Genomic DNA, 13,181 nt, shown 5'->3' on the forward strand with positions numbered 1-13,181 from the left:
CACCTGCAGGAACGCTCTGTAGACACAGGGGGAACATGCAAACTCCACATAGACTGAGCTGGACTAATTAATTGATCTAATAAGTAAGTGAGTGTGCCAGTGATATTACTGAAGTCCTGGCCATGGCAGCGTTCACAGCTGCTGTCCAGTAGCTTATTCCATAGGTTGTTGGTTCGAACCCGTTATGATTAAGGTACCAAGAACCGACACTGTAAGAATACCATGGTGCTGAGCACTGTACACAGTTGTGACGTTGATTTTTTTTCTAACAACCTGAATACAGATGTCAGAATAAAGCAATAATAACTTAATTTTTTTAATTTTAATAATGTAATAATTCATCTCGAACACAACCAGATATAGTGAATAGGCAAGGGTGCATGTGTATTTACCGCGCGAAACGAAAGTGGGTGCAGAGTTGGAACGAACGAGCGGTTATTATGGATTATTGATTATTGATGACAATAATTGTGTCGGACATCCCCGCTCAGACGAGGGAAAACGGACATCGGGAAGGTTCTGCTACGATCGTGGAATTTCCACCACCAAGTAGTAGCCAACCGACCCCCCGCGTCGCTCGGGCTCGCGGCAGCGTTCGACTTCCTCCTGCCAGGTCTCGCGCCCTCCCTCCGCACGCGTCCTCGCGCCCCGGCAGCGCGCGCACTGTCCGAACACCACTGTGTGTCGCGCGCTCATCGGCGTCGCGCTGCTCCCCGCGAACGGCGGACTCGTGTCGTGGTGCTGCTCGCGCGTCTACTACGGAACGAACGGACGGACTGACTGACTGACTGACTGACTGAGGGACTGACTGACGGAGGAACGGACGGAGCGACAGACATGCGGGTCCAGCGGGGCTCCGGTTTCCCTGCCTGCGCCCTTCTGCTCCTCCTGCTTCTCCCAGGTACGATCTGAGTTCAGCGCTTCTTTTCTGCGATTCACTTCACACTCGTCCTCTGCCGAAGAAAAGTGCAGTAGTACCGTGAGCGCTAGGAGGCTAGGTACTTGTTGCACCTTCCTTGAATAATTATTATAATAATAATAATATGATGGTGCTGTGATGTTGTTTTGTTGCTGCTCAAATTTACCCCACAAAATACACTGAAAAGTTTGATATTATAATTAATACTGCGATATATTGCTGCTCCATCCATGATGATTTTGCGGAGTCTCCTGTTTTAATTCATTTGGAACTCGTTCATTCTGTTGTAGAATGTAATGTTTACGGATAGACGGGAGGTAAGTATTTTTTCCTGACTCGCGGGAAAAAAAAACGTTTTTTTTTTTTTTTTTTTAATCGAGCGATTTTTGTTCGAGACTGCAGGTTTGACTGAAGCAGTGACTAAACTACAACTGAATATAACAGTGTTTAAAAGCGGATTCCAGCCACAGTGTTGCGTCGTGAAGAAAGGTTTTGGAACTGTTTTGTATTCATCATGTTTGCATTTTTTTGTTTGTTTGTTTTTTGAGCTATAGAACTTGGTGTCGATATTAAAAACATCGATTGGTTTTGGATTTTATTTTTTTTTCCCCCAGAGGTGGGAAACGAACTGTTGGGGCTCTTGGGGCGTAGAGGGTTAAAGCTGGAAGGACCGTTATTTGGTTATTTGAGCTCTGCAAATAAGAGCAGGGGACAGGATGATAGTGGGCAACTCGCACGCAGAAGTCAAAGCAAAAACACCAAAGAAAAACAACCAAGTGTAAAGTAAGAAGAGAAAATGATTTGTAGAATGAAAGGAGAGTGACTGCACCCCTTTTTTGACTTTGGGGTAAATAATCCCCCTCTTTTCCAGGAGCGTCTTGCTCTGAGGCTGAGCACAGGCTTTTCTCGGTCATCTTCTCCAAGTACAACCAGTACATCCGGCCCGTGGAAAATGTGTCGGACCCGGTCATCGTGCAGTTCGAGGTGTCCATGTCTCAGCTGGTGAAAGTGGTATGTGCACGCAACTGACCTCTGCCCAGCCCCAATCATCCATCGGTCTAACCCTAACCCCAAAACTAATCCCAACCGCAACCCTAACCCCATTCCCCCCAGTCCTGCCCTAATGAGTATTTCCAGTCTTCCCACAGAGCTGCGAATTGTAGTGTCTGGGGACGACCTTGGCTGTGTCAGTAAGCTAACATTACCTGCCTAAACCATCAAGCAGAAGGTTTCCTACCACAATGAAGGAATTCCTAAAAGAAGGGGCAGTGGGTGGCATAGTGGTTAGAGCTTCAACCGCTGGATTTGGAGGTTGCACGCTCATCCCACCTGGTGCTATAGTTCCACTGAGCAAAGTACTTACCCTGAAATGCCCCAGGAGAAACTACCCAGCTGTATTAATGGGTAAATCATTGTGGATCACTTAACGTTTTATGTTACTTTGGAGAAATGTAAGACTGGGCTCGTTTTTGGGAGCAGCACAACACCTCATGGCAAAAGGTGATCGGGACTTCGGGGTTGGGACTGGACAAATTTGATTCCACCGGAAGGACAAAGACGTAGATGTGGAGCAGTAAAATTGGATATTGAATCGTGCAAGATACATACATCTCAGTGGCCCAGAGCGGGGAACCCTGTCAGATTGGGCTGTGTCCAAATTTGGTTTTAGTTGCGCTTGTCATCGTGCGCTTGGGAGATCGAGTAGGAGGAGATGGGAAGCGTCAGCTCTCCGGGCTCCCCCCTCCTCCTCGAGTTCCCCTCCCTACTCGGCGAACCGTCCACTCCGTCACTCAATCACTGCCACTTCTGATGAGCACCTGGTGCCCCGGCGGGCCGGCGGTCACCCCCCGTCTGAGCAGGACGGAGAACCAGGATGACCCAAGAGTGCTCCTCGAGCATGGGAGGCAGCGAAGGCTAAGGCTTGCAGTGAATGCAAAGTGTACCAAATGCTAGTCACATGGTCTCAGCTCTTGTCCTTTTGGGTTTGGAGACATTTCAGTTAAAAGGTTCTGTCTCCGGAGATCAGGCACAAAGCGAGAAGCCTAGGGTGTGAGAGACAAAACGGTGTCATCACAGTAACGTTGATGTCGACACCCTCACATTATCGAGAGCAGAGATCCTAAATATTTGAAATACTTATAATTAAAGAAGCCAAGGAGAGCAGTACAGAAACCGGGAGAATCCAAAAAAAAATGTGCCGCCCCTAACCCCCCATTAAAGTGGCACGGATGATGAGAAACACCAGAAAACAAACCTTCTTGTTTCAACAAAGTCCTTTTCTGAAAGCTTGAAGCTTCTTGTCTTTTGAAGATCTCGAAAAGCTGTCAAATTACACTAAGAACAACGTCACTCAATATACCGGCACAATTTTTGGTGCGAGAGCACGGAGCGAAAAGGAAGCTTATTCGGTACGACATATCTGCTCCCGCCGCACGTCTCTCGCGCTTCTCATGAACGTCCTAAATGGAGTGCCTGTCTTCAAGGGCTGGGCTGTCATCCAAACGAGCTCATTTCTTAAGAGCAATATAACACTGGAAAATACTATAATTTACCCTTGCGTCTGTTGAAACGCAAAACAAGTGGCGGCTTTTTGATCGATGGACTTATTTACATCCTGCTACCGTACTCGACAAACCCTGCTTCGCTGCGTGGAGAAGAAACGCTGATCAGCTCACATCAAATATCAATTGGGTGTCCGCATCAGGGGTTTCAGGCCGTATGTATGTTGGTTCACTTCCCTTGGGTGATCTAGACAAGCGACTAGTCTTCATATCTAATGTAGGGTAGTGGTGGTCTGGAGCCAGTCTTTACCTTGAGCACTAGGGCACAAGGCAGGGTGCACCCTAGGTAGGTGATCACAGGGTGATCACACACACTTGTTCACTCACACACACATAGACATGCACAAAGTGCAATTTAGAGTCACCGGTTGACCCAAAAACCCGTCTTTGAGTTGTGGGAGGAAACCCACGTCAGCAGCAAAGAAGATCCAATCACCGCACACATTAAACCGGTTTTGGACTTGCATCCGAACCCACGGCCCAGGACCTGTGAGGCACCGGTGATACCTTCTGTACCACCATGCCACCATTTTACTAGGTTAACATCAGTGCCAGGGAGCAGCTTGTACTGTATCGGTTAACGCTGCTGCCTTTGAACCCAAATATCGTTGGTTTGAGTCCCATCTACGGCTCTAGTACCCTTAAGCAAGGTGCTTAGCATAAATTGCTCCAGTAAAAAATACCCAGCTGTATAAATGGGTAAATTATTTTAGGTAGCTTAACATTGTAAGTTGCTTTGTAGAAAAGTGTGGAACAATAAGTAAATATCATGTAGGCTTATGCATTTCCTCAGAAATATGACTGTAAAATATTCCATAACATTTGCTGCACATAGAGCAAAATAGATGTTCTTTAAAGTTTGTCTTGTTAAAACGTGTTGAACATGCAGTTTGCGGTAAAAAGCTGCATACACACACACACACACACACACACACACACACACACACACACACACACACACACACACACACACCCCTGGAAGCTCTTATCATCATTGAACTCTACACCTTAGACATTCTGCAAAGGTTCGTGACCTAAGTGATATTTCATTTGCTATTTCAGGGGCACAGACCAGTGTTGCAGATCATACCGTCTGAACCAAAGCCTGTCTGGTCTGTGGCCTGTGGAGTGAAGTGACCGTATGAGCAGTTATGGCACCTCTGAGCTTTGAACTCAGTTGCTCCTGTCGCTGGCAATGAGGGGAGGGTCTCCACCCCAGAAATAAGGGCCATGTCCCTCCGAGCGGGGTGCGGTGCTACAGTTCAGTTCCCTCTGCTCGGACACATGGCGCCTGCGGAAAGCAGCCGCCATGTGCGTCGCGCCGCCGGGCCGAAGGGCTCAGGTGGTCCGCTCGGAGGTGTCCTGCCCCTTCCGTCTTCTGCCCTCTAGGCTTCCTGTCCCTTGATCCCGAATAGCTCTTGCTCTCTTCGCAGCATTGCCCCCCACCCCTTCATCCGCCCTGCTTCCTCCCAGCTCAGGCTGCGGACGCAGACGGCTATGTGGTGTGGGTTTTCAGAGAGTAATTGCTTCTGACAACACCCCCCCCCCCCCCCCACCCCCACCACCATTCATTAATGCAGTGCAGGATGAACGTGTTCCATCTTCCGGCTCTGTGTCATTTATGGATAAATTAATCTCTGTTTCCAGGATGAGGTTAACCAAATCATGGAAACCAACCTGTGGCTCAGACATGTAAGTTTTGTTTTTTTCTTTCCCCCCCCCCCCCCCCCCCCCCCCCCCCCCCCCCCCCCCCCCCCCCCCCCCCCCCCCCCCCCCCCCCCCCCCCCCCCCCCCCCCCCCCCCCCCCCCCCCTTAACATTTTCCAGCATTTCATTGCTCATTGATCTTAATTGTTATTATTTCTGTTGGCATTTTCATGCAATAAAATTTCCAATAGGGTATGTATCTAAACACCTTTAAATATTCATAAGCACTAAGCTTTTAGTTATAGATTTTAGCATTTTATTTAGATTTTTTTTTTCATTTTTGAAAGTATCATCCATAAAATTGGAGGTCAATCACTGATAGAGAAGGTAAATGGTAGAGCTGATTTTTTTTTTTTTTTTTTGTAGAGCTGTCTTAGGCAACGTAACCTGTTTTACTTGTCAAAAGACTTGCCAGTAGGTCTTCTAAGTGTATTCTTGTAATTTTCCCACATATACAACTTACCATGTTTTACTAGGGTCCTCTGAAATCTCCCTGAAGCTTTGATTTACGGGTCATTTGGGAATCTCGTGTTTACACTGCGTTCTAATGATTGCATTTTAAAATGCAGAAATGAACATGTGCACCATTTTTTGCAGTGAGCCGCCACCTGGTATGAGAGACGTGAGTAATTTGACAGAGCCCTGATAGTGTTTTTAGATGTATTATTTTGTTGATGTAACAGGACAAACAATGTGCCCGTGTGCTGCTCCCACCGCACAGGGATTGTCCGCTGCACAGAGGAACGCCCTTTACTGTAGATATAGCGCCATCCAGCGGTAAGGCGAAGTAAATAGTTAGCCGCACAGTGTCCAGGAATAAAAATGCTGGTGAAAAACAACACTGAGTTAACAACCCCTCAGATAACATTTCTCCATATTTCTATCTCCACAAATACACACACACATTTTCAGAACCGCCTGTCCCGTACGGGGGTCACGGGGAACCGGAGCCTACCCGGCAACACAGGGCGTAAGGCCTGAGGGGGAAGGGGACACACCCAGGACGGGACGCCAGTCCGTCGCAAGGTACCCCAAGCGGGACTCGAACCCCAGACCCACCGGACAGCGGTCCAACCCACTGCGCCACTGCGCCACTGCACCACCGCACCCCCTCTCCACAAATATAAATTTTTAATTTAAAAAGGGTTTTAGGAGGGGCAACTGGTAGCATAGTAGTGCGAGCTGCTGCGTTTGGACCCAGAGGTTGCAGGTTTGAATCCCACCTCTGGCCGTAGTATCTATGAGCAAATAACTTGCCCTAAATTGCTCCAGTAATAATTACCCCACTGTATGAATGGGTAAATAACTGTAGGTATATTAACATTGTAATTTGTGTTATAGGAAAGAGTGAGATAAATGTGCAAACATTATTTGGGGTAACTCATAGTGTAGTGGTTGGTACTGCTGCCTAGGGGCACAAAGGTTGCAAGTTTGAATCCCACCTCTGGCCATAGTACCCCTGAGTAAGATGCTCACCCTAAATTGCCCCACTAAAAATGGGTAAATAATAGTAAGTACTTTAACACTGCAAGCTGCTTTGGAGACAAGCTAAAGCAATAAATGTAAAATATACTGAATTCTGATAATAGTGGAAGCCCTCTGTATTTAGCATATTTGCAAGGATGTATAAAATACAAGTTTTATAACCGATGATGCCTTGTCACCATTGTCTTTACCCTTCTTACTGATCATGCATGTTCAGCTGCAAAATGTAAAGAAACTGAGAAACAGTGCGCAACTCATTAGGTAAATAACATAAACAGTTATTACTGCATAGAGCAGTTCAGTGAGCTACCTAGACATATTATATACATTATATAAAATGAGAAAAGTACAATATAAGAACAGGAAAGAAAAGGGCTACTCAAAGACACCAAACCCAGTGCGATGAGCTTTTAAAGAGGAATGTTAAAAACCAAAGCACGATATCATCTCAAGGCTTAAAAAAAACTGTCAAAACAATATGCAGCATCACAAAAACGCAATTTTCACGAAAAAAAGAATATTTTTTTCTTTGAGTAATTAATCAAATAAATGAATTGTTTGTGCTGTTAATTAATTAACGACTGCAGCCAGGGACTGATTGGCCGCCAATCGGAATGAGAAGTGGAGAACCTCGGCAGCTCTGGCTTCAGAAAATCAGATGCGAGTTCCAGCAGCTGAGACACGTGTCAGGCGACAAATGTGCGGCACCGGTGACGCCGCGGATGCTCCACTTCTCCGCGTTTGGCTCGGAAAGGCACGCGGAAAGGTCAAAGCTATAAAGCTCCTCACAGCGAGAACGGTGTAATCGGCAAATAAAAACGTCTCATTCTGCCTGTTAAAAAGAGGGAATGATTTATAGAATCGGCTTGCGGAGCGCATGGAGGAAACGGTCTCGGTGACGTGAATGTTAAAGCTTAAGAGCCTCAAAGGAGCACTTCTGCCGTACGGGTTAGGTTCTCCAGAAAATAATCAGCTATCTAGCTGTACAAAACTTCCAATTATTATTGTATGTTGTTGCCTAGTGGACACACTCATGAAAAGGGATTTCCTTTCGGGGGAATGTAGAAAATGTAGGAAAGTGAAAACAGCGGAACAGTATGTGCTCTGTTGGAACTAAGCAGCATGACATTATCATCATCTACTTAAGCACTATACTAAGTGCATACGGCTTGACCTCAAGACACTTGTGTGTGCTAAGGGTTTTTTTTTTTAGTTTCGTGAAGAGCACGAGGTCACAGCAACATTCAGGTACAGAAATTGCAAATATGTCCACCTACATAGAGCGAAGGCTCAAGGTCAAGAGGTTTCACTATAGCGCAGGTATTGTCACGTGGCGCCGTTTATCATAACTTCCAGAGGAGCATCCACTCATGTCACGGTACGCTGGATGCCCTTCGGTCATCCACATACTTACGGACTGAGCTTCTGGTGTTCGCCACAGGATTTTTTTAAAATATTTTTTAGTTTTCAGCTACCCACTACATAACCTGACTTTTGTATTCAGTACTCTGGGTATATGGGGGGTGCGGTAGCGCAGTGGCGCAGTGGGTTGGACCGCAGTCCTGCTCTCCGGTAGGTTTGGGGTTCGAGTCCCGCTTGGGGTGCCTTGCGACGGACTGGCGTCCCGTCCTGGGTGTGTCCCCTCCCCCTCCGGCCTTACGCCCTGTGTTACCGGGTAGGCTCTGGTTCCCCGTGACCCCGTATGGGACAAGCGGTTCTGAAAATGTGTGTGTGTACTCTGGGTATATTGTGGTCCCCCTACCTAATAAGATTTATATTTTCAATCGTTGATGTCTGTCTGTGAACAAAATATAAGCAAATGGCATGTCTCCTGTGACTGCTGAAAATACAAAAAAGAACTTCTGTGCCTGCAAAGTCACTTTTCTTTTCTGTTTGCATGTTCTCATGCGTGCATGGGTTTCCTCTGGGTGCTCTGGTTTCCTCCCATAGTCCAAATGCTGTTCAGGTGGACTGGTGACTCTAAAATGACCCAGAGAGAAACAGATAGAAAGAAAGTGCGTTTCACTGGTGTGTGTCTGAGCGACCCATCGTAAGTCACCTTGCGTCAAAAAGGTGTGGGCTGGTGACACTACATAGTGTTCACTGGAAGTCGCTTTGGAGAAAAGTATCTGTGGAAAGAATAAATGCAAAAGTAAGATAAAACTAATCCTCCCTTTGTAATGCTCACAAGACAAAGATCTGTTTTATCGACAGCGTTCCGGCCATCCTATTTACATTTGATCTTGAACATCGTCGGTGTATTTTTCAGGTTCGGTGTAAACTTTCTAATTATTACATGTTTAAAAGTACTTGAACCCTGAAACCCGAGAGTGATTGTTCCGTTTGGAAGAATGATGTACTTTCCATCTATTTGTTGACATTTATGTGTTGTCTAAACTATTTTTGAAACTACTGGAGCATATTGTTTACTACATTAACCTATTTATGTATTATAGTATTTCTATAGATTATCATATAAATACTATAATACATATTATATATTATTATACTCAATTGTAAACTGAGGTTAATAACGTTACAGGTGGTTGTGGTAATAATGTGGTTATAGTGATAAATTTCTTTTCTTTTCTTTAACTTCTAACTTTGCAGATTTGGAATGACTACAAACTGAGGTGGGATCCCAAAGAGTTCGGTGGAGTAGAATTCATTCGGGTGCCATCAAACAGAATCTGGAAACCAGACATCGTTCTCTATAATAAGTAAGTCCACGAAGCGCTGGAGTTAGTGGTAACCCTGTGTGACGACCTGTATGCTCTGCTTCTATGTTTTCATATTAAGTTGAAGAAAGCCTACAGAATAATGTTCTTCCTGCCATTGTACTGTCCGGCTTTGTCCAAAAAATAAAAGTTAAGCACTGAATGCCAGTAAGACCTTGCTGTTCTTCCTGCACAGTGCAGTGGGAGACTTCCAGGTGGATGACAAGACCAAGGCCTTGCTACGCTACAATGGAGATGTCACGTGGATTCCACCTGCCATCTTCAAGAGCTCCTGCAAAATTGATGTGACCTACTTCCCCTTTGACTACCAGAACTGCACCATGAAGTTTGGCTCGTGGACTTACGACAAGGCCAAGATCGACTTGGTCCTAATCGGCTCAACCATCAACCTGAAGGACTTCTGGGAGAGCGGCGAATGGATGATCATTGATGCCCCAGGGTATAAGCATGACATCAAGTACAACTGCTGTGAGGAGATCTACACCGACATCACGTACTCTCTTTATATCCGCCGGCTTCCACTTTTCTACACAATAAACATGATAATCCCCTGTCTGCTTATTTCCTTCCTTACTGTACTGGTCTTTTACCTGCCTTCAGACTGCGGCGAGAAGGTCACTCTGTGCATCTCTGTGCTGCTCTCCCTTACCGTGTTCCTCTTGGTCATCACCGAGACCATCCCCTCCACCTCGCTGGTCATTCCACTCATTGGCGAGTACCTCCTCTTCACCATGATCTTTGTGACCCTCTCTATTGTCATCACTGTCTTTGTGCTCAATGTACACTACCGCACACCCAAGACGCACACCATGCCTGCCTGGGTGCGTCACGTCTTCCTGGGGATGCTGCCTAGGGTGATGTTTATGACCCGGCCAGAGAGGGATCCCATCCCCCCACCTCCTCACTCGCCACCACCCCCAAAACAGCACAATCTGAGCGGGGGCCTACACCAGCACCAGCACCTTCTCCTCAGCACCGAGCTCTGCAACCTCAACAACCTCAACCGCGATGCCACCAAGGCCGGCTCAAGCTTCCTGTGCCGGGAGGGACGCTGCAACTGCTGCTGGCGGCAGAGATCTACCAAGCTCCCGGCTGATGGGGGCGGGGGCATCGTGCGTGGACTGGGCACCATCACCGGGATCGGTGGTAACGGAAGCTCTTGCTCCAGCTCAGAGTCCTTGGAGGGTGGAAAATTGTCCCTGCCCACCCTCTCGCAAGAGGTACGGGACGCTATTGAAAGCGTTAAGTACATCGCCGAGAACATGAGACTACAGAATGAAGCCAAAGAGGTGAGTGACTCATATTGAGTTGAGTTGAGTTGCTTTGGTGGATTCCAGTGACACATAATTATGATGTGTAGAGGGGTGGATGAAGTGTAGGAACAGAAGGTAACCGGGATTCAGCCTTGCAGCCAACTGGCACACCTCTGGTGGTGGAACGTTGCATATAATTGGGTCCAGTCAGTGGGACAGAGCATGTCCAATATATCCAGCACCATTTTCCTTGACATTTCCTGTGACATTCTAGAGACTACTCAAGAGGCAAGGCAACCTTGATGATCACCTCCTCATTTCCTGTGTTTTAGGTTCAAGATGACTGGAAGTACGTGGCTATGGTGATTGACAGGATCTTCCTGTGGGTTTTTATTCTGGTCTGCATTCTGGGAACTGCAGGCCTCTTCCTCCAGCCTCTCTTAATGGGAGAGGACATTTGACACGTACAGACTGTGCGGAAGCAGAAGCCAGTTTTTGAAATCGCAAATGCAGCTGGTGTGCGGAATTCATACGGGGTCACACAGCTACAATCTAGAATCAGAACGAGGTCTCGTGTAAAAAAAATAAAATTGAGGTTGCAGTCTAAGACCCCGTAGAAGGGGCTTCATTTTACTGTATACTGTAGTAGAGGATTGTTTAGTGTTATATGTAGACTTTATATGCAGTAACTGCTGCAAGCCACTGAGCTTTTAAATTTATTGAGACTAGGAGAAACACCCTCCTTGTACACTATATTACTTGTCTTTCTATGCCGTATTGTAAAAATTCTTAGCGTACAATGGTAACCCACAGAAACAACAGCGGAGTAGAGTCCATTTCCATGACATGTTTGAAGCAAGTTTAGATTTGGGTTATTGACTTTGTTTCATTCTTTCTGGGCAACACAATTGTTGGATTTTATTTACGACATTTTCTCAAGAAAATATGGAGGAAAAAAAAGGGTAAAGTTCAGGATCACATGTTACACTTTGTTTAATTTTACACCAGTTAATTTTTTAAAATGCAAAATTAAAGTCTTCAGCAGCTTGCAACACGCCACTTTCTGTTTATTCATTTTTATAGTTTTTCGGACTAAATAAAAGCTTCCGTTTCCCCCCACGTGCTCTGTATATATAGCTAATTTTGAAAAAATAAAGCAGATATTGCTTTGTATTTACTGTCTTCTTGCTTTTCTAAGGCAGCAGTGCTTTCCTCACGATGACACGGGATTTACATCGAACATTGTCCAGACCACAGTAAACTTAATTCTTCAGTTTAGCGAGGAAGTGCTGGCTCTGCTGCAGTTAGTCTTTCGGTTTGAAAGCCACGATACCTGGAAGTGATGAACATATCCTGCTTGTCTGCTTTCATTTTGCGTTCATGTCAATTTAGGTGTCCTAGGGAGTGCAGTAAGGTACTTGTTTCATTTAAGACTAGCAAGAACGCAAAAGATCAGTACATGCTTTTCTCTCCATTTGTTTAATTTTTAGTGGAGCAATGTAGGCTAAGGACTTTACTTAGGGGTGTTACAGTAAGAGATGGAATTCAAACCTACAACCTCCCCATCCAGAAGTTACAGTTCCAACCGCTGTGCCACCTACAGCCCCAAGTGGTGTAGTACTGTCATAAGTTTTATTTAGAGCAATTTGTTAGCTTCTTATCTGTGTTTCACATCTTAATATTATTATAGATGTTGTTATAACACATTAGTCCATCCATGCACTATCAGGAGGGACTGATGAACAGGCAACGACCAAAAAAAGCAACAAAATCAGCCAACGCACCACCAGCCCCAGGCTACTTGTGAAAGCGCTCCTGTTCCCAGCCTCACTTAACCAAGTCTCCCTCACACCTCAGACAAGCTGCTTACCTGTCCATGCTGACTGTGTCAGAGCTGACCATCTATTTTAACAATCAAATTTTAATTTCACCACCTGCCAGCTTACAGCTGTTAAGGCCAAAGCACATCTGTAAACTATTAACCCACCATAAAGGCCAAACCTGCACATACGTGGAATTTCTACGAAAAATGTCCAAGTGCTCACTGTTTCCTCTAAAGCACTCCTGTCAGAAAAGCTTGCACCCAGTGCCCGACTCTCTGTATAACATGGCCTTATGCTTTCTGAATTAATATGTTTCTGTCCTTGTTTCACAGCTGTGGTTAGTGCACCGACTACACATCTATAGTTCCGAGAACAAATGGCACGTTAAACTCCCAACGCGAATTTCGACTTTGAACAGGGTATCTCGATGGGACGGCTGGGGAGTCCAGTGGTTAATGACCCTATTGCCTTAAAAACTGCCACATGTGCTGAATCAGTGGCCTCTAATTGAATCGAAGGTCCAGAGGTACTCAACTGCTCATCCTGCATGATGGGCCTGGCTGCGGTTCAGCCGAGGAGGTTAGATCCCTCATTACAAGTCGGAGTGGACCAAGCATTACCCTTTGGAAAATTCATCACCGTGTGAGAACATCAGTACTTTTCACTCTTAGGGAAATTGAATCTTTGACATAGTGG

The 13,181-nt window shown here is 45.9% G+C and overlaps 1 protein-coding gene across 2 annotated transcripts; it reads left to right on the forward strand.

Annotated features, from left to right (window-relative positions):
- Positions 1-648: 648 nt before the first annotated feature.
- LOC108940777 (neuronal acetylcholine receptor subunit alpha-3-like) lies at positions 649-11,769 on the forward strand. Of its 2 annotated transcripts, none has more exons than XM_018763132.2 (6): positions 649-901; positions 1,791-1,930; positions 5,128-5,172; positions 9,282-9,391; positions 9,585-10,698; positions 10,995-11,769. In XM_018763132.2, exons 1-6 carry the CDS (start codon positions 838-840, stop codon positions 11,121-11,123), a joined length of 1,602 nt encoding a protein of 533 aa, XP_018618648.1. In that variant the 5' UTR covers positions 649-837; the 3' UTR covers positions 11,124-11,769. The 2 variants fall into 2 exon arrangements, with proteins under 2 accessions (XP_018618648.1, XP_018618649.1); XM_018763133.2 differs by lacking the exon at positions 649-901 and adding an exon at positions 1,681-1,702.
- Positions 11,770-13,181: the final 1,412 nt, after the last annotated feature.

This window comes from Scleropages formosus, chromosome 11 (genome assembly GCF_900964775.1).
Source record: "Scleropages formosus chromosome 11, fSclFor1.1, whole genome shotgun sequence".
Lineage (NCBI taxonomy): Eukaryota > Metazoa > Chordata > Actinopteri > Osteoglossiformes > Osteoglossidae > Scleropages > Scleropages formosus.